The 20,399-nt window shown below is 40.4% G+C and overlaps 1 protein-coding gene across 1 annotated transcript; it reads right to left on the bottom strand.

Annotated features, from left to right (window-relative positions):
• Positions 1-536: 536 nt before the first annotated feature.
• LOC143361197 (plasma kallikrein) lies at positions 537-14,250 on the bottom strand. The gene is made up of 9 exons (XM_076800463.1): positions 13,738-14,250; positions 12,485-12,529; positions 8,269-8,520; positions 5,428-5,513; positions 5,248-5,333; positions 5,039-5,176; positions 4,098-4,234; positions 3,877-4,034; positions 537-1,246 (listed from the first exon to the last, which is right to left on the bottom strand). The coding sequence occupies exons 1-9, from the start codon at positions 14,231-14,233 to the stop codon at positions 1,088-1,090; spliced, it is 1,557 nt and encodes a 518-aa protein (XP_076656578.1). The 5' UTR covers positions 14,234-14,250; the 3' UTR covers positions 537-1,087.
• Positions 14,251-20,399: the final 6,149 nt, after the last annotated feature.

The raw sequence follows: 20,399 nt of genomic DNA, 5'->3' as shown, positions 1-20,399 counted from the left end.
GATTATTTTACATTACTCTATAAAAATAATAAGAATTTCTTTATCCAAATCCTTTAGCCATTCTTTTTACAACATATGTATACCTAACATTTTTTTATGAAATCAGAAACAGAAATTTTTTAAATATCTCTGCACCTTTATAATCTCAAGAATCGTAAATTAAAAATAGTAGAACCCGCCATTTTGTCCCGTAAATCTAGTGTCGAAGGGGCTGTAAACCGATTAAAAAATTAATTCCTTGCATCTTTTAAAGATGTAGAGCCTTGAGAATACTTTCCCAAAAGATTATGCTTAAATTAAATTGAATTAAAATTTCATTTTCCTTTTTAATATGTTCAATAGGCTGGAAATAGCATTTTTTAATTACCCCAATATCTTTACTTTAAAATGACAGCTAGTTTTGCCACAAATGGATATAATCCGCAGTCCAGTTATGTGAAAATTTGTGTGAAAATTCACCAGTGTGTGAAAATTTAATGAGTCAGGATCTAGAAACGTCTCAGTGCAAAATTAGAGCGAAACAGTGGATCAATGGGATAAAAATCGAACATTTATTAAGCGCGAATATAAACAAATATCACACGCACTTAATTTACAAAATATTCACGTCGACAGAATCGGCACCGATCGATCCAGGACCGAGGCGACGAGCGATTATTTTTCGACAATAGTTTTCGCCGCTCGAACGCCCGGTGATCGACGATAAATACAACAATTTACACGCGTCGTAACAATACATATAATTATAATATAGATTAAAATCGATCAGTTCCACCGCACTTTATACAAAAGATTAGAAAGTCACTTCTCAAGGATTCTCAAATCACTCTCTCTTTCTCGATCTCTCTCTCTCTCCACGTTTGACTTCGTATTTACATCGAGCATACAGAATGGCCGATCATTCTCTCCGGTTACTGTTACTTTATCGTGGCAGTTACTTAGGCCAGATCCTTCGGGATCTCTGGCAAAACCATTCGTGTTAGAGACCCAGAATCCAGTACCGTTTCGTCACAAACTTTGTGTCATGCAAAGTTTCCCACCCGAGCGCCCAGAGAACAGTATCCATTTTTCCTGGATCGAGTGCTGGCTACGAGTTGATCACGTACGTGATCCAGTCGACCGTTTTCGCCACACGATGATAGATCCCTGGCTGGCCCGGTTGGGCACAAGAGTAACCGGCTGAGACGATGCCGATTAGGTACCAGCGACCTGTTTTTTCCAGCATCAATGGTCCTCCGCTGTCACCCTGGGAAAAGAAGACAATTGTTTATTGGTAATTGTTTCGGGATCACAGCTTGCCCTAGATAGTCTAAATGTAATGAAAATCTGAAAGACATGGAGTATTGAACAATTGAGAACAGCTACAGTTAGATAGATCTACAATCCCCATTTCTACTGGTTGTCCAGTTAGATAGATCAATATTCCTCATTTGTTAATAGTCATCCATTTAGATAGATCAACAATCCTCATTTCTAACAGTCATTCATTTAGATAGATCAACAATCCTCATTTCTGATGGTCATCCACCTAGATAGATTAACAATCCCCATTTCTAATGGTCCTCCATTTAGCTAAACCAACAATTTTAATTTTTAATGGTCATCCGTCTAGATAGATCAACAATCGTCATTTCTAGTGGTTGTCCACCTAGATAGATCAACAATCCTCATCTCCAATGGTCATCCATCTAGATAGATCAACAATCCCCATTTCTAATGGTCCTCCATTTAGCTAAACCAACAATTTTAATTTTTAATGGTCATCCATCTAGATAGATCAACAATCCCCATTTCTAATGGTCCTCCATTTAGCTAAACCAACAATTTTAATTTTTAATGGTCATCCATCTAGATAGATTAACAGTCGTCATTTCTAGTGGTTGTCCACCTAGATAGATCAACAATCCTCATCTCCAATGGTCATCCATCTAGATAGATCAACAATCCCCATTTCTAATGGTCCTCCATTTAGCTAAACCAACAATTTTAATTTTTAATGGTCATCCATCTAGATAGATCAACAATCGTCATTTCTAGTGGTTGTCCATCTAGATAGATCAACAATCCTCATCTCCAGTGGTCATCCATCTAGATAGATCAACAATCCCCATTTCTAATGGTCCTCCATTTAGCTAAACCAACAATTTTAATTTTTAATGGTCATCCATCTAGATAGATCAACAATCCCCATTTCTAATGGTCCTCCATTTAGCTAAACCAACAATTTTAATTTTTAATGGTCATCCATCTAGATAGATTAACAGTCGTCATTTCTAGTGGTTGTCCACCTAGATAGATCAATAATCCTCATCTCCAATGGTCATCCATCTAGATAGATCAACAATCCCCATTTCTAATGGTCCTCCATTTAGCTAAACCAACAATTTTAATTTTTAATGGTCATCCATCTAGATAGATTAACAGTCGTCATTTCTAGTGGTTGTCCACCTAGATAGATCAACAATCCTCATCTCCAATGGTGATCCATCTAGATAGATCAACAATCCCCATTTCTAATGGTCCTCCATTTAGCTAAACCAACAATTTTAATTTTTAATGGTCATCCATCTAGATAGATCAACAATCCCCATTTCTAATGGTCCTCCATTTAGCTAAACCAACAATTTTAATTTTTAATGGTCATCCATCTAGATAGATTAACAGTCGTCATTTCTAGTGGTTGTCCACCTAGATAGATCAACAATCCTCATCTCCAATGGTCATCCATCTAGATAGATCAACAATCCCCATTTCTAATGGTCCTCCATTTAGCTAAACCAACAATTTTAATTTTTAATGGTCATCGATCTAGATAGATTAACAGTCGTCATTTCTAGTGGTTGTCCACCTAGATAGATCAACAATCCTCATCTCCAATGGTGATCCATCTAGATAGATCAACAATCCCCATTTCTAATGGTCCTCCATTTAGCTAAACCAACAATTTTAATTTTTAATGGTCATCCATCTAGATAGATTAACAGTCGTCATTTCTAGTGGTTGTCCACCTAGATAGATCAACAATCCTCATCTCCAATGGTCATCCATCTAGATAGATCAACAATCCCCATTTCTAATGGTCCTCCATTTAGCTAAACCAACAATTTTAATTTTTAATGGTCATCGATCTAGATAGATTAACAGTCGTCATTTCTAGTGGTTGTCCACCTAGATAGATCAACAATTCTCATCTCCAATGGTGATCCATCTAGATAGATCAACAATCCCCATTTCTAATGGTCCTCCATTTAGCTAAACCAACAATTTTAATTTTTAATGGTCATCCATCTAGATAGATCAACAATCGTCATTTCTAGTGGTTGTCCACCTAGATAGATCAACAATCCTCATCTTCAATGGTCATCCATCTAGATAGATCAACAATCCCCATTTCTAATGGTCCTCCATTTAGCTAAACCAACAATTTTAATTTTTAATGGTCATCCATCTAGATAGATCAACAGTCCTCATCTTCAATGGTCATCCATCTGGATAGATCAACAATCCTCATTTCTAATCAGCTACTCTAGTCAGCTACCTCTTCAGCATCCAATTTTACGAGTCCAATCGATTTAGATTTATTATCACAGATTCCCAAAGTGAAAAAGACTGAACAATCACTTAGCAAAAGTCTTAGCAAGAATATCCTCAAATTATCAACTTTGAAGAGGTGTAAAGATGGAAATAGCTACCCCCAGGTGACTCAGACCGGATGAAAAACTAACTCAGACCTCTCAGTGGTGAACCAATCAGAAACCAAAGGTAGCAAGAGCTGGATAAATCAACAAATTTGTTTTTCTAATGGTGAACTACTTCTTCAGGATCCAAATCCATCTTTAGTTGGAACTCCTAGGGAATAGAAGGATTAAGAATCACCTGGCAAGAGTCCTTGCCGCCTCCGCGGTACCCAGCACACATCATCTCGTCATAAATGACGACGTTGATGCCATTAGACCGATGCCACCTCTCGCAGACCCTGTTGTCTATCACAGGTACGTCGACAGCTTGCAGCGTCTTCGGTCGCAGCCTCGATCCTGTTTAACAAAACAATTAGTGCACGATTATCTGTCGTAAAATCATCTTTCCAGTCCACTTACCAGCCTGCAAGGCACCCCATCCAGCAGCCCAGCCATACTGGCCCAGGAAATCTTCATTCTTCTCGGGTAGACAGATCGGTGCTATGTGAGGCATGTAGTGGACTGGTCGATCCAGTCGCAAAACTGCCACGTCGAACCTGATAAACAAGATCTACATTAATTTTCGTTTATTCTTTATCACTAGATTGCGAATGACATTTTTGATTTTACTTTAATATCATTTCTTAACAAATACCTTCTGCTTTAGAGACAGTAAAGGATTTTCCAATGGATAAAATCTATTTTTATTCTATTTCTCTTTAACACTAGGTTTACGGAGCACAAAAAGTGAATATTTTGCATCACTTCATAAAAATAACAAGAACGAGCTACCCAAAATTTTAGCAATATTTTTAAAGTAATATATACCCAAAGAAATAAATTTTCTAAATAATTTCTCATCTATGTATCCTTACAATCTTAACATTTTTAAATTAAAAATATTAAAACCCGTCATTTTGACAGATCCCGTAAACCTAGTGTTAAAGAAAACACTTCAACCTAATCTCAAATTCTAATTTTTTAGTGGCCAGTTCAAAATAATAACTATTTCCCGTGTCAGGTTCAACCAATAAGAAAATGTATGAAAAGTAAATTGATTCTTAAGAATTTGAATGGGCCTAACCATGGCTGATGTGGGACACTCTGTATAGAGAAAACACTGTATTGTGTTTATAAAAATGCATTTATAGAAAATTAATTTAACACACTTATTCCTTGGAGCATATATTCTGGTAAAAGCTTCTAAAATTCTGGCTGAATATATTCATTTTTATAAAACAATGCAAACTGGCCACTTTTAGTGCCCCGTAAACCTAGTGTTAAGAGACGCCGAAGTAATTAAAAAAAAAGCAAAACATTGGAGCATTAAATCAAAGAAATGGGTTTATCGGTCACTATACCTGTCAGCCTGAGGGGTGAATTTAAAGTAGGGATGCACTCGAATCTCCCTGACCCCAAACGTGTAGGCTGGCAGCGTCTCGCTAGCAGAATTCACCACATAGTCCCCTAAAGTGACCTGAACTTGGCGAGCAGAAGCTCTGCCAATCGGAATAAACGAATTACAGAACAATTTGCAGAAATCTAATCAATTCTCCAGCGGTCTACTCACTTGGCAACACAGTGTCCAGCAGTGACAACGTGGAATCGATTGACGAGCGTGCCTCCGCATCGGCTGGACCCGATTCTGATGTACGCCTGAGAAAGTAGAACAGTTTCTCTATTGAACACGTTCCACCTCGACATTGTTAAAAGTCAAAAAGCGATCGCGATCGATCGTCGCGAGTCTGACCTGCCACGGGAAGCTGCCAAAACCGGCGTCGTCGCCGCCGACGATCCTCCTCTGTGCAGTTTGCTTCGACACGGGTATCCCGCAGCCTGCAATTACAATGGCGGAGACCCATTGTTAAGTCTCAAACGCGATCGCTAATCGAACACATCCTGATGAGTTAGTAACCGAGTACAACGTTCGATTCAATCGATATCGTTCGTTACAGTTCTCTCGATCCCTGTGGAACAAGCGTTAGACTCGCGAGAAAAAAATGGCCTCTCATCCTGTGCGATCACATGTATCGCTAACTGTAATTTCATGTTTATAAAGACAGTCCGACAAGCAATAAACAGTAATTTTTATGAGATTCTTGTTAACACGGTGCTCGGAAAAAATGTTTCAGTTCGAAGAGGTGGAGGTGGCCATCGAAGCATAGGCTGAGAAAAATTATCATAGTCTCGCAAACTATCGGTGGTAACGAAAAATTTTGTATACATAGATTGTCGAGTATCTAATGGAGAATTTTTGTGCCTAATTAGATCTTTTGAAAAAATTTTCATCCCAAAGATATCATTAAAAAATACTACCCCCTGGCACAGATTTCTCGTAAATGTTTGTAAAATTATATTTTCTTGTTAACAAATACAGTATCTCAGCCCCAATTTCCAGGGTTACTTCCACTCCTCCGGGAAGCCGAAAGCACACACAAAAGACACAGATTAAATATTTTTTCGAGCAGTGTGCCCCAAAGACGCTTCGAAATCAATGCAAAATCACTTGCGCAACTGTTGGTTTGCAAAAATTACTAAATTTTCAGGCCATTTGTTTCCGTCCACGTAGCGTTACCGAATTAGACTTGGAGTAATTCAGTAAGACCTGTATACGACAGAGACGAAGACGTCCTCCTGGGTTGCATCGGAAAGAAAAATGGACACTCGGAGTCCGCGTACGAAGCCGGAAGTCCGTTCGATCGTGAAACGTATGTACAGATTAATCGCGTTGGATCCCTGCTCTTCTCGATCACACGAAATCAATCTCGTCGAGATCCATCGAGGATCGGGCGACGCTTTCCCCGGCGACGAAGAGTAACCGGAAGTGGAAGAACGTCGCGTCGTCGAGAGAAGAAAACTATTTCGGAGGTTCGAGGACGCGCAGATCTCGTTGTTATGGCAATCGGCATGCAAGATCGATCGCAACGATTAGAACACTCCCGGTGGGGGTAATCGACGGAACGGGGAGAGAGGGGAAAAGGGAACGATCGACTAGCAGCGATTAGAGTACTCGGGGAGATTGGTGGAATACGTCGGGAAAGGGGGGAAATGGTAAAGTGCGAGTTTTCCTGGGAAAAGGGAACGAAGGACGACGGATAGGGAACGGTGCACGTACTTTCATGCTTTGAAAGGTGCGAATAGAGAAAGTGGCGACGTTCGACGGCATGCTGAGGAAAGTGCGAGTACCGAGAGGCTGATTCGAAAGTGGAGAACGTTTCGGCATGCTGAGGAGAGCGCGAGTGTCGAATTTCAAGACAAAAAGTAACAAAGAGAAGCAACGACCGTCAGGGGGGGAAAAGGAAGAAACGGGAAACACGTGTAATCCGAGGATCGGTTGCTGGGACGGGCATGCTGGTCGCTTCGGCATGCTGAGGAGGGTGCGAAAGTGCTGATCGGAGACCAGAGACTCGCGAAAGAGAGAGTGAAACGAGAGAACTCGGGGATTCCCGATCGATTTTGAAGGCGAAAGTTATGATTTTCCTATCAGAAAATTACGAAACTTTACGCACAAGCGCGGTAATCCAGACACATTTTTATTTAAGTCACAGTACATTTTTAGGGGTTGAAAACACACCCCTTGAAGGAAACACAAAGCTTTAAATTAAAGGTGCATCTATTGTTATGAAAATCAATATATTTTTCATTTGTTTACAACACTTGCCAGGCAATGATTAATGTTTGACAAAGCGAGTTTAATCGATATAAAAAGTTCGTTGCTTAGAAAAGGAAAAGACTGCTCCCTTCAGGGGGTGAGTTCAACCACTAAAATCATATTATGTCCCAGCAAAAATTATGTCTGAATAGTGGATGGATCACTCTACTTACGCACAATGTTTCACAATTTTCTCGAGTTAGCCTAACTTTTCTCGCAAGAACAATTAGAGACACACATCAAAATAACTGTAGATGCAGTCTGCAAGACTCGCATAATTTCTAAACTGATCATAGTAAAAATATGAAAAAAATCACGCGTCTGTTTTTCTGCTTGTACCACAACACTGTCATATATAAAGAATGTATCGAGTCATCATTATCGTCTATAATTGGTTCACTTTCTCGACTTTCGATTAGTTTTACAGTGTACTCCCCGCAAAGGCGGCCATATTGCCCGAGCTAGTTGTCCGAAGTGCTCGAGAATTTACACTGTTCTTCCACGAAACATATACTTTATGAATCTCAAAGCATTTTCCATCAGACTCGCATGCGATAACAATAAAAATTAATTTTTCGACGCCATGATCCCTGATTTACCTCTGCAGAGGTAGTAGAAACGTCCCGGAGCGTTTTGAATTACCGTCTTCTCGAAGTATAGTTGCCTGAACGTTTCATTAACATAACAGCGTTATAGTAGAGGTGTTCTGGTATACTGATGATTTTTTTCATATTTTTGCGACAATTAGTATTTCTGGAATAAATTAATAGAGCCAGAGAGACTGCACGAGTTGTTCGACGAATGGAAATGGATTGATTGTCGGCGCGATTAGGTGAATAGAACGACGGCGACAGAATAGGATGAAGAAGAAGAAGAAGACAGCGTGGTGCTCATGCTAGTGCAAGAATCGGATTGCATGCTTCAGTAGGAAGGACTTACGATCATCATTGGCGGTCTCCGTGTAAGTGTCCAACGGAAGCGGCTGAGACTGATCTCTAGGTGCCTCAATCAGGTTATAATCAGAGCTACCTTTCGGCTCTTGCCTCTGACAACAAGCGAACATAATGCCGCCGCAACTGCCGTCCAATAGGCCAGCGGACATCCAGCACATTAGAAAAAATTCGCAGGTTCGTCCGTCAGCGCACAACGAATCGTCACCCTTCCACAGCGGTCTGTTTTGTTGACGCGGCTCTGCACAAAACAGGCCACAGTGAATTCTCATTACGAGTCAGTGCCAACCTTACAATTTGGAGTCAGTGGAACGACCCACGCCACCGCGGCGAGGGGCCGAAGCTCGAGAGCCGCCACAACATTGTCGGCTATATCGGTGCGAGACTAGAAGACCACTACTAATCCAATTACAAAACTTCTTTATTTTCCGTCATTTTTTTTTTTTTTATGAAACTTTCAGTAATATACTCGTGGCATTTTTCTGATTAAAATGAAACCAAATATGATATAAATCCGATGATATTTACTTGTAACGAACGATGAAGGTTACCTCCCATTACAATTACCTTACGGGAAAATTAGTGTAAATGTGATCCGAATTATTATATATCGCGTTCGGTTTCATTTTAATCAGAAAAATGCCAGCAATATGTGAAAGTCTCATAAAAATAATAACGAAAAATAAAGAAGTATTGTAATTGTGCATTAGTAGTGGTCTTCTGGTCTCACACCGATACAGCCGACAATGTTGTGGCACACTCTTCGGCGGCGACGGCTCTCGAGCTTCGCAGTCCGTTTCTCCGTGCAACATTGTATCGAAGAAAGACATTTTCTCAGTCTTCTTGTCACTATCGCTTAGTAGTCACAAGCTTTTATGACTTGTAGACGGATATGAATCTTAGGTTTCCAGCGTGCCCTGTGTATTTCAAATTCTCGGCGAGAACCACCGATTTCGTGTAATAGTCAGTCCCCAGAACGGCGGAACTGACTCGTAACGAGAATTCACTGCAAACTGTTCTCTCTCTCCTCTCTACACTCTCACCCTTATTTCTCTCTCTTTCTCTCTCTCTTTCTCTGTTATCTCTTCCTTTCGTTCCAGGAGGCAACGAAGAAGACACACAACAAAAGCTGCCACGAATTCGCGAACGATCCGTTGAAGATCGCTTCTTCTTTTCTCTACTTTAACTGACCTGATTCTCGGGCTGACTCGAGGTTAGAATCGATCGTGCCTGATTACTCCAAGCCTAGCTTCGGGTATTTCATAGTTAAACAGGATCGAGAGGACACGGTCGAGCAATCCCGGCAAAATGAAGGCTTTCGCTACCGGCTGTCCCATTTAAATCGACCCGGCTCTTCGATATCGCCGACGGCATTCCGACACGGTAAGTTAATAACATTCACTACATCAACGTACTCCTGCAACAAATTTGCATCGCCGATGTACTGTGAAAGATTGTCGCAATCTGTTTCACCACGTGGTTCGAATTCTCCCTCATTAATATTTTCAATTGAACAACGTCTGAGCAGAGCTGTGACCGCTCGCAAACATGATTCAAACGATTATAATCATTGCTGATACACTGTAAAAGTTTGCACCAATTCGTTTCACAGTGTACTTTCATTAAACTTTATCTCGAAACCATCAATTTTTACTGCAAATTGGACAATATTCAAGTAGGACGGGTCAACAATGCACCCATCGCATATTCAAATTTTCATAACGGTATAATAAAAAATATTCAACAGAGTCTTCAGAACCGTTTCGCGCAAGAAAAATTAACACAACTTCTGTAGTTGGACCACAAAAAATTCTCAAAGCTGAAAATCTTTACGTTAGAATCTGTATTTCATACGAAACAGAAATCAAGCGAAAATTTTCATGTATTCTAAAAATTCAGAAGTGCATGAATTTATTGAGACGAGTTTATTCGTATTGGAATAGCGGGACTTGCAAATTAACTTTATAATAGTCAATTCAAATTTCTATTAAGTCTGAGGAACAGCATATTAAAGAAATAGATTCAAAAATCGTGTAAAACAAAAATGGATGCTAACCTCTTAAGTACTGTACGCCACTATAATGGATTCCGTGGAAAGCATCAGATTGAACGGTACACCACTATAGTGGTTTTCGTGGAAAGAATCAATTTGAACGGTACGCCACTATAGTGGTTTCCGTGGAAAGTGTCAGTTTGAACGGCACGCCACTATAGTGGTTTCCGTGGAAAGTGTCAGTTTGAACGGCACGCCACTATAGTGGTTTCCGTGGAAAGCAACAGTTTCAATTGTACGCCACTATAGTGGTTTCCGTGGAAAGCAACAGTTTCAATTGTACGCCACTATAGTGGTTTCCGTGGAAAGCGTCAGTGTGAACGGCACGCCACTATAGTGGTTTCCGTGGAAAGTGTCAGTTTGAACGGCACGCCACTATAGTGGTTTCCGTGGAAAGCAACAGTTTCAATTGTACGCCACTATAGTGGTTTCCGTGGAAAGCATCAGTTTCAATTGTACGCCACTATAGTGGTTTCCGTGGAAAGCGTCAGTTTGAACGGCACGCCACTATAGTGGTTTCCGTGGAAAGCATCAGTTTCAATTGTACGCCACTATAGTGGTTTCCGTGGAAAGCGTCAGTGTGAACGGCACGCCACTATAGTGGTTTCCGTGGAAAGTGTCAGTTTGAACGGCACGCCACTATAGTGGTTTCCGTGGAAAGCATCAGTTTCAATTGTACGCCACTATAGTGGTTTCCGTGGAAAGCGTCAGTGTGAACGGCACGCCACTATAGTGGTTTCCGTGGAAAGTGTCAGTTTGAACGGCACGCCACTATAGTGGTTTCCGTGGAAAGCATCAGTTTCAATTGTACGCCACTATAGTGGTTTCCGTGGAAAGCGTCAGTGTGAACGGTATGCCACTATAGTGGTTTCCGTGGAAAGCGTCAGTTTGAACGGTGCGAACCACTATAGTGGCTTTTTTGCTAGCAGCGGCCATACGCGCCGTCCCTGAGAGACAGAATTGCGGACGGGCGTGCCGCACAATGGGCAATTTGGAAGAAATCGGATTCAAAATCAAAGAACTTTCGATAGAAATGAGGTAGAGCGATGAAAATTTTTTTAAATTAAAGCTGAAACTTTGTAGAATATGGGAAAATTAGGGAGATTATTACCATCCAATCATTTCAACGAAAAAATGATTCCATTAGTTTTTGTCACAAAAATCTATTTTTTGCAAAATCCTGAGGTCGTAGACAAATTTTGAGACCAGATTTGAAATCAGCGTGAAAAAATCTATGGGAAATGGTGTATAGCATGTTTAAAAAAAATTTTTTTCCGCGCGTGGTATTGGAAAAACTAACATTTTCTTGAATTCATGCGCGTTTAACGAATTTTCTCGAGGTTAAAAAACGTTCGTACCACAATCTCTCTATTTTTCCCATATTCCACAAAGTTACAGCTTTCATTTAAAAAAAATTTCATCGCTCTACCTCATTCCTATCGAAAGTTCCTTGATTTTGAATCCGATTTTGTCCAAATTGCCCACTGTGGCGCCGTACTTAAGAGGTTAAAGATTTGAAAGAAGCTAGTCGTAAAATCGTCTGAAGACTCCAGCCCGCTGAAATGACCAATTTTCCGACGTACAATTGGCAGAAAATTTGTAAAGCTCGGTGAAAATGTGGTTAAAATTGAATACAAATGGCGTTCGAGCGCGTCGAAGCCGGCTTTCGGCGGTCGATTGAAGTGGGACAGCCCCGTCCAGGTGGAAGAGAATCGCGATTAGCGGTTTAACGAAACCGTAAATGTCGACAGGAAAGGTTTGCCCGTCTGTCGTAACGAGTTCGCGTTCGCGGATGACGGAAATCGTCGGCCCGACGGAAACGAGACCGGCTGTCGCAATCGTTGCGACAACCTTCTAGGATATTGCGGCCGGGTGGCCGGCTTAATTTACGATTATCCGAGAGAAACACGAAATCCAGAAAGGCGCGATGCAACACAGCCGTCGTCGTTGTTGTTGTTGTCGTTGTTCTTGTGCGCGCGCGAGAGCGAGTATCGGTTTCACTTGGTCCCGATTACCGAAAGACCGGACGGCACGCTGTGAAACCGGTGCTTTCGACAGGTGCGCGTTCGAGTCATCGGTTCCACGACGCCATTTCCCCTCGGACCCCCGAGGATCTACCTGGTCTACCATTGCTTGTGATCGGGGAACGTACCTGACTCTAACCTAGGGTAATCGTCGAGCGTTTGCTTTCGATGATCTGAAACAAGAAAACTTCTCTTATTTCCCTCTCGGTACGGATATTATTAAGAAAATCTTAAAAATTATAAAAATTGCATTTGTATCGTTACAATGATTCTTTGAGCCCCGGAATATCTTAGAAGAAGAAAAATATGCATTTTGTGCCTATGTGTTCTCAAACGGCTGTATGTGTATCGACAATAACAAAACAGAATTTTTGATTTTGATTAATTAAATTAATAGTGCAGGGGTTAATAGGGTATAGGGGTTTTAACAACGTAGCGAAGCGTTTGAAATTAATTTATATACAGAATTTGGAACGGTTGGTTTGTTCTAAAATTATTTTGTGTAATTTATTTTGTTCATTTTTGTCTTCCATATTTAATTAACGTTTTCTAGTCAGAATTTGCTGCTATAGGTTTGAGAAATTGTACGATTTAAATGGACCGATAATGAAAGCTGAGAATTGGCTCAGTGGTTGTTGTTAGGTTGCAGGTGAATTATGCTATTTTGCATAAAGATTGCAACGCCGAGGAAGTGTATAGTGTAGCATTTTATATTCACTCATTTAGTTTCTCACGCTAGGTCGATTCTGTTTGATTGGACTCGGTGATGCAATTTTTATCCGCCGTTTTTAAAGGAGTCTTTATTTTTGATGATAGTAGGACGTGTTTTCGTTCAAATGAAACTGAGAATGTTCTAACAATCTTTTTCCTATGTTTCGCGTATATCAAATACAAAAATGGCCTTCCATTGCGTAACACGTGACAGAATTATTTTATTTATAATTAATGTGCGAAATCATGCGTTCGTTCTTTCGTACGATCGTTTAATTTGATTGAATGAAGACTGAACAAAGTGATATCGTTCTTCATTCTGCAAAGTCGTAATAATATTAATGGGACGTTCTCTTTCCATTTTATTTCTGCTGGCGTCCCCATCAGATATATCTTTAATATACAAAAACAGGCTGTCCAATTCAAACCTTTTCCATTTACACAGGGCAAAGGGTCAAAAGGCTTAATCCTCTCGGATTAACCCTGGGGCAAAAGAGTCATCTGATTAGAAAACTCGTGACACATTGGGCAACAGCGAATTTTATGCATTTTCGAAGCTCCAGAACATTTTGCAACGAGGGAACTACAGAATCTAATTTTACTGTTCTTACTACGTCAACACGTGTGAGACTAATTCTCGAAGAAGCATCGCAATTAGGTTGCAGTTTACCTCTGACGTCGTCCTCGAAGTCGGGCAGATGATTCGACTGTTGGAAGAAGGGCGGTGCACTGCCACCAACAGGAGGTGGAAAATCATTATCTCTGAAGATCAATCGAGGCGTCCGATGTCCCATCACGGGTCTGTTGTATTCAGAAACAGGACTTCGCCATAGCGACTTATGCTGCCTCCACGAAGGGAACCTTAGGCCAGGGGGTGCACCCACGTTCCTCCCTGTTGGAGGACCTCCACCCTCGAACAGGTATCCACCTGGACCACTGGGAAACCGGACGTAACGACGCCGACGCGTCGAACTCGACAGCTCCGTCCGGTTGGATAAATCGTTGCTCCCGGTCTCGATCGAAGCGAACAACGTTTCCGGCCTGCTCAGAGGCGATCCAACCACTTCCGTTTGACTCGTGGCGCGGCTCGAGGAGATCACGAACACTATGCCCAGCAGCAACCATTGGCTGGACCTCGCTGCACCCATCGTTTCGCTGCAGAACATAAGTGCGATCAGTAATTCGTTATCATTGCAACCCTTCCTGCACGTCTGTGCAGGAAGACATTTACAGAAATTTATTACTTTCTAGTACTATACAAAATGGTCCTGTAAAATGTCCTTGAAAAATCATTCTCCGGAAAATGGGAAATCATACTGTATAACATTCTGCAGGAGGATCTACAAGGGGGGCCCATAAGTAATCAATTATTTTGAAATCTAAAACAAACTTTGTAGTAAATTCGAGTTTCTATTTCTTAATTTATTATACAATCTTCACCATTATCAAGGACAGTTTGCCATCTTTCCTGCAAATTTTCAATCCCTCTCGTATAGAAATCCAGGGTTAAGTATTAGGACCTTGAATAAGTTCTCGCTGTTTCTTTTACAAAATAAAAGCTTTTACCCAATGTCCTTGCTTCTGGATCATTCCTAAAACTTTTAAACGTTATGAAACAGTTGACTCATCTACTTGTAATGTTTTTTCAAGTTCTGCTAGCGTCTGACATCGGTCTTGATCGAGTAATTCCTCCAACTTTTCGTCTTCAAATTTTTTCGGTGCGCCAGAACGTTCTTTATCCTCAAGTTCAAAATCATTATTTTTGAAGCGTCGAAACCAGTCTCTGCATGTCGTATCCGACAAAGCATTGTCCCCATAAGTCTCAACAAGAATTCTATGTGCTTCAGCTGCAGATTTCTTTTGAATAAAGTAGTGCAATAAAATTCCCCGCAAATACACTTTATTTGGCACAAAAGTAGACATTTTCAGAACTAAGAAAAAATTACTTTGTTTACACTAAAGTGAACTACCATACACTGAAATTTAAGGTTAGATACACTACTGCCTTGTATGTGTGTTACCATTCGAAATTCCACGAACGGGGTACTGCTACTGCCATTTTTGAAGAAACAGCGAGAACTTATTCAAGGTCCTAATAAAATATGGCTCAAGGCGCCTCCTTACGTCATCTACAGAAGTGAATGTTTTATTTTTTAACACTTTGAACGCCGAACTAGAAACCCCAAAAATTCCATAAAATCAAAGTAAGTTATGTAATGAAATAAAAGTTGAAAAAAATTAAATGTATGATACTAAGTAGTCCTCCAACTTTCTTTGTATGTTGCAGATCCTAATAAAATTTGGTACAATGAAATTGTAATTCATTGGTTGTACAATGAAATTGTAAGTGGTCACATTGAAATTCTTTGATTTTTCCTGGGTGAGTTTCGTTGTATGGATTCGGACATTTATCAAATTGCAGTATTACACATTTTCTGTGGATGTTGTAATTGCTGACAATACAACTCAGCAGTAACTGTTTCTCCAGGTTTCAACAACCCAAAGTGAATTATGCCACGACAGTCCCACCAAATGCACAGTAACACCTTTCTAAGTGATAAGCTAGGTTTAGGGGTTGATATTGCGGTTTGATTTGCAGAAAGCCATTGCTCGGAACGCTTTATGTTATCATAAAGAATCCATTTTTCATCTCCGGTAACGATTCTGCTAAGAAATGGATCTCTACGAAATCTGGATAGCAATGAAGTGCAAATTGATCGACGAATATTCTTGTGGGTCTCAGATAATTGACGCGGTACCCATATTCCCTGCCTATATGCCTTTCCCATTTCGTGTAGGTGCCTTTGTATAGTTGACCATGCGGACCCAAGGCCTCTCGATAATTCTTGTATACTTAATTTTGGGTCAGCTTCCACTAGAGATTTTAGGGTGTCATTGTCAAATTCAACTGGTCGTCCGAGGCCTGTCAGAGAGATCATAATCACCGGCAGCAAACCTTCTGATCCAACGTTGACACTTGTTGACCTTCGATACATCTCCATAAACATCGCAAATTTTCTTTGTTGTTACATTAAATCCCGCATAAAAATGAAAAAGTATGCAATGACGAATATGATTCTCGGAAGGTACGGACGCCGCCATTTTATTACAGGGTTGTAAAAAAAATTATTAGAATATTTTGAATACAGGCTGCTTTACCGAAAACTGTAAAAGAATACGTGTTTCCTCTTCAACGATCGGTACAGAACTAAAGGCAAAACAAATTCTTTGCAAATAATTGTTTACTTATAGGTACCCCTAAAATAAGATCTGGATCTGGATCTTGTTCTTCGAAAATTCGTTCTCTAAAAACTAGCATTATTCGCGTCATGAAATGGGAGCGCATCCTTTCGCTTTTACAACTTCGCTTGATCGTTTCGCCGACACGGTTTCGCAATTAACTCGAGCAAATTAAACAACCGATGCGTCCGGTCGACGCGGCGTATCTCCCGAGTAAACAGAAGAACCAGAGCAAACACAGATTGAACGGATAACGGTTGATCGCGGCGAAAGGGGTGAATGATCCAGATCGGAAAAACTGTCGGACGGTAGAAAATCGATTAGTAGGATCATAAAGACGACAATGACGCCTCGACACGCGAGATAATTAAGTCCTCATCCCTCCGCGCTGTCCCCGACAACGGCGATTTCTAGTTTGGCGAACGATCGGGATCTATGAAGCATTTTCACCCAGCGATCTTCGGTTTCACGTGACGATGCTCCGCTCTGACCGCTCCTCGCTCGATCCTTCGGGTCGTTAGCCACCATTTTTGCGAAAAGAAAAGAAAAAATGGATTGCGTTGAAAACTTCGCGTGATCGAGCTCAACGAGCCGAGGAACACGCAGGTCGACCAATCAGCACCGACACGAATCCATTTTTACGGGACCGTGCCCGTTGACGACGAATCACGCGATCATTCGTGATCGGATCGACTCGCTCGTTTTGCTGTTCAATGATCTTTCACTTTTGTGAACGAGCTGCGGTCGATGATGGATCCTGTAACACTTTAACCGCTTCGATACTTGAAAAAGTGTTTTATTTACTCAAGCTTCGATCCTAATCCTCCTCGTGTTAATCGCGAATTTTATGAAGTAGACTATTTCGAGATCGTCAGAAGATTTTCAACGGACTTTCGCTTCTGTGAGTCGGTTCTGATCGATTCTGATGAGATTTGTAACATTTCAGCCATTTTTAATTCTAGTGAAAGTGCTTCGTCTCCTTCGATCCCAATTACTTTTGTGTTAATCATGAACATTATGATCTAGACGGTTTCGTGATCGTCGGAACATGATCGTTAGGGATTTTTTGCTTTTATCAGCTAATTTTCATTGACTCTGGTAGAGCTTGTAAACCATTTTGAATTCCGGTAAAAGTGTTCCATCGAATCAATTGCGTTTTTGTTTAATATCGAAATTTTGGGATTAATGGTGATTAGAAATTAGTGAAATGTGTTTTCATACTTCCGTTGGAGTTCCTCTTGGTCAATCTCCATTCTGTAATGGTTGAGTGAGAGTAGTGGAGCAGTAGCCATTTTAAAATTAGCACGATTATCCAAGACCGTTTTAATGGCTCAGTTTGTTCATCGTTTCAGTGCATTCGAAACGATTGCAACATCTTGTTAGCGGAAACGTAGTCGAACTCTTCACAGACTGTTTCGTCTGAAACCGAGCTCTTAATTGTTCCTCATTATTTTTTTAATTCTTGATTGTGTTACGCAATGCTACATGCTATATGGTCTAGAATTTATTGCCCAGTTTATAGCGCTTGGTGTCCAAATTATACAAACAGGACGTGGTTCACAATTACGAAGAAAAATCAATTTTAGTCAGCAAACAAAAATTTAATCGCCCATTAACGTTTTATTAGTAAGCTTGACCATCAAAATCAAACAAACATCATTTTTGAACGATTTCTCTAAAGTATACGATTTATTTTTCAATATTTTTTAATATTTTTCAATATTTCAGAATTTCAATATTTCAATATTTATTTTCAATATTTTCTTTATTTTATATGCCTCTATATTTGCTTTTTTATTGTCGCAGCTAGCAATAAAAGTTTCACCGAAAGAATAATTCGTCGTTCACTGGAAATAGATAACCTTAGATAAAATCGATTACAGTGATTTCTCCGTATATGTCGCCAAGGCCTGCATGATAAACGTCGTGGATTTATCCCCACTACCGCGGGGTATATTCCGTGAGGGGCCGCGAAGCACGAGAGGCCTCGGACGCCGCGGAGTATAAACATAACATGGCTCGGTTATGTCTCCTGGACGATATATGTCACTGGCAGGACCCGTGTTGTTGACATATATCGAGAATTCACTGTGTATCTTTTTAACATCGCCCCTAACGTATACGATTTACTATTAATTTGTCAACGTTCCCTTTCCCTTTCGAAACCGGAGCTCCAACGAAAGAAAAATGGCACCGAGAAAGACGGAGACAAGTGTCCATAAGAAGTGAAACAAAAATAACAAGTCAACCCCGTCGTCAGGTTGAAAGAAAGTATTCGCAACCTTCAACGTTCGAGAACCGCTCTTCCACATGTACCTGTCCGCAACCAGTCTCTCCTAAAACCCTTTCCACGATCATCAGAAGAATCCTATCCGAACGATCGGAATATTTTCCAACTGGAACTGGTTTTCCCACTTTCTCTCCGGTCGTCAACCCCCACCCCACGGTATTCCGGTGCACTTGCTCTTTATGCACGTGTCATCGTAGAAAAGCTGCTCGTAAAATCTCTCGGTTATGACATCCCGGGAAACGTGTATCACCCACGCCCATAAACATTCCTCGGTTACTACTGCACCGCGGATTTGCGATTGAATAAACATTGAATAAACAATGTCCGCGTTCATCGTAAGCTACCGGGACCTACAGCGACGTTTATTTCTTTTCTTCGCCTTTCTTTGACGGGTTGAAAATGATACAACGATAGCTTCGAATTCTTTAAATATTTTTACTGTTTTGCTATTGAGGTGACGACATTATTATTTTACTGCGTTCAAGGTTGACATAGTATCCAATGTCTATCATTTCTTCACTTGTAATCTCTCGATCTCTGAACAATCATGACCAGTCATCAAAAATCAGAAAAAGTCTACATGTTTTCGGTACATTCAAGGTCGTTGAACCAGTCACCTTCTCGATGCACAATACGCGATTTGTGCTTTGGGTCGTTATCCTGATAAAATTTTATCCCACTTTGAAGTCCCATATTATCAGCACTTTTTTTTTTAGTTGTTTTGCAAAATGTGCAGATACCTATTTTTATCGAGGATGTCGTCGATAAAAACTAATTCGCCTACTCCATGGGCCGAAATACAGCCCCACACCATCACAGACTCACCACCATGTTTCATAGTCGGCTGCAAATGTCTCGGATTTAATTCTTCTTTCGATTCTCGCCATACTCTAATTCTTCCATCGGTTCCATAAATATTAAATTTGGAGTCGTCCGCGAAAATTACGTCTTCCCACCGCTGACTTCCCTTCGAAATATAGTTTTTTGCAAAATTCAGTCTCTTCATCCTGTTGTTCTTCATCCTTTTTTCGAGCTATTCTTCCATTATAGCCCTCTGATCGTAACACTCTTCTTATGTTTTCCGGATGCACTAATATTCCACGGTCATTATTTAATTCAGCTGACAACTTTGGTGCACTTATCCGAGGATCACATTTGATTCTCCTAATTATGGAGCGTTTATCACGAGTTTTGAGGATCGGTTTGCGTCCGCCTTGAGGGATCAATTCTATCTTCATTCTTGTAACGTCACACAATATCCCATACCGTGCTCGTACTAATATTTAATAAATTTGCAATTTTGCGAATCGATTTCCCCTTTTCCCGATGGAAAATTACTAATTGTCGCATATCAAACGACGTGTTCTTACTTTTCCGATCCATTTCGCACAAATTTTGAGCAAGACTGACAAATATTCGATCTCTAACACACTCTGTACATAGTATGAATTATATGCTTACAAACATTGTTTCAGTCAGTTCCTGGAAGCTGGAAACTTGAGAAGTATAGCAAGTGTCCGAATATTTTCGTGACATGAAAATGAGCGTATTTTCCATTTTTCTTTTATTATTTATGCAATCACTTATCGTAAATAAATATCTCTTATGTTTTTGTTAACTATACACTGCACAGTGACATACACGAAACCTCTTTTTGTTCTTGTTGCATAAATTTCTGAAGTACGGACTATAATGGTCAAAACTATAGCGGTGTCCGAATATTTTCGTGACCGACTGTATATAGCTAGCGCATATACTAGAGTGCTGACAAGTTTTTCGCTTTATAACAATAGTATTAGTTT

Source organism: Halictus rubicundus, chromosome 1 (assembly GCF_050948215.1).
Source record: "Halictus rubicundus isolate RS-2024b chromosome 1, iyHalRubi1_principal, whole genome shotgun sequence".
Lineage (NCBI taxonomy): Eukaryota > Metazoa > Arthropoda > Insecta > Hymenoptera > Halictidae > Halictus > Halictus rubicundus.
The sequence above is the reverse complement of the archived record's forward strand: the minus strand, read 5'-3'. Positions and strand labels throughout refer to the sequence as shown.

Excerpts from the sequence above, each read along its gene's own strand:
- LOC143361197 (XM_076800463.1), bottom strand. The coding sequence starts at position 14,233 with ATGTTCTGCAGCGAAACGATGGGTGCAGCGAGGTCCAGCCAATGGTTG. Across the intron at positions 12,530-13,737 it reads CTTCGAGGACGACGTCAGAG|ATCATCGAAAGCAAACGCTC; the intron begins GTAAACTGCAAC and ends TTCTTGTTTCAG. Across the intron at positions 4,035-4,097 it reads ATGGGGTGCCTTGCAGGCTG|GATCGAGGCTGCGACCGAAG; the intron begins GTAAGTGGACTG and ends TTTGTTAAACAG.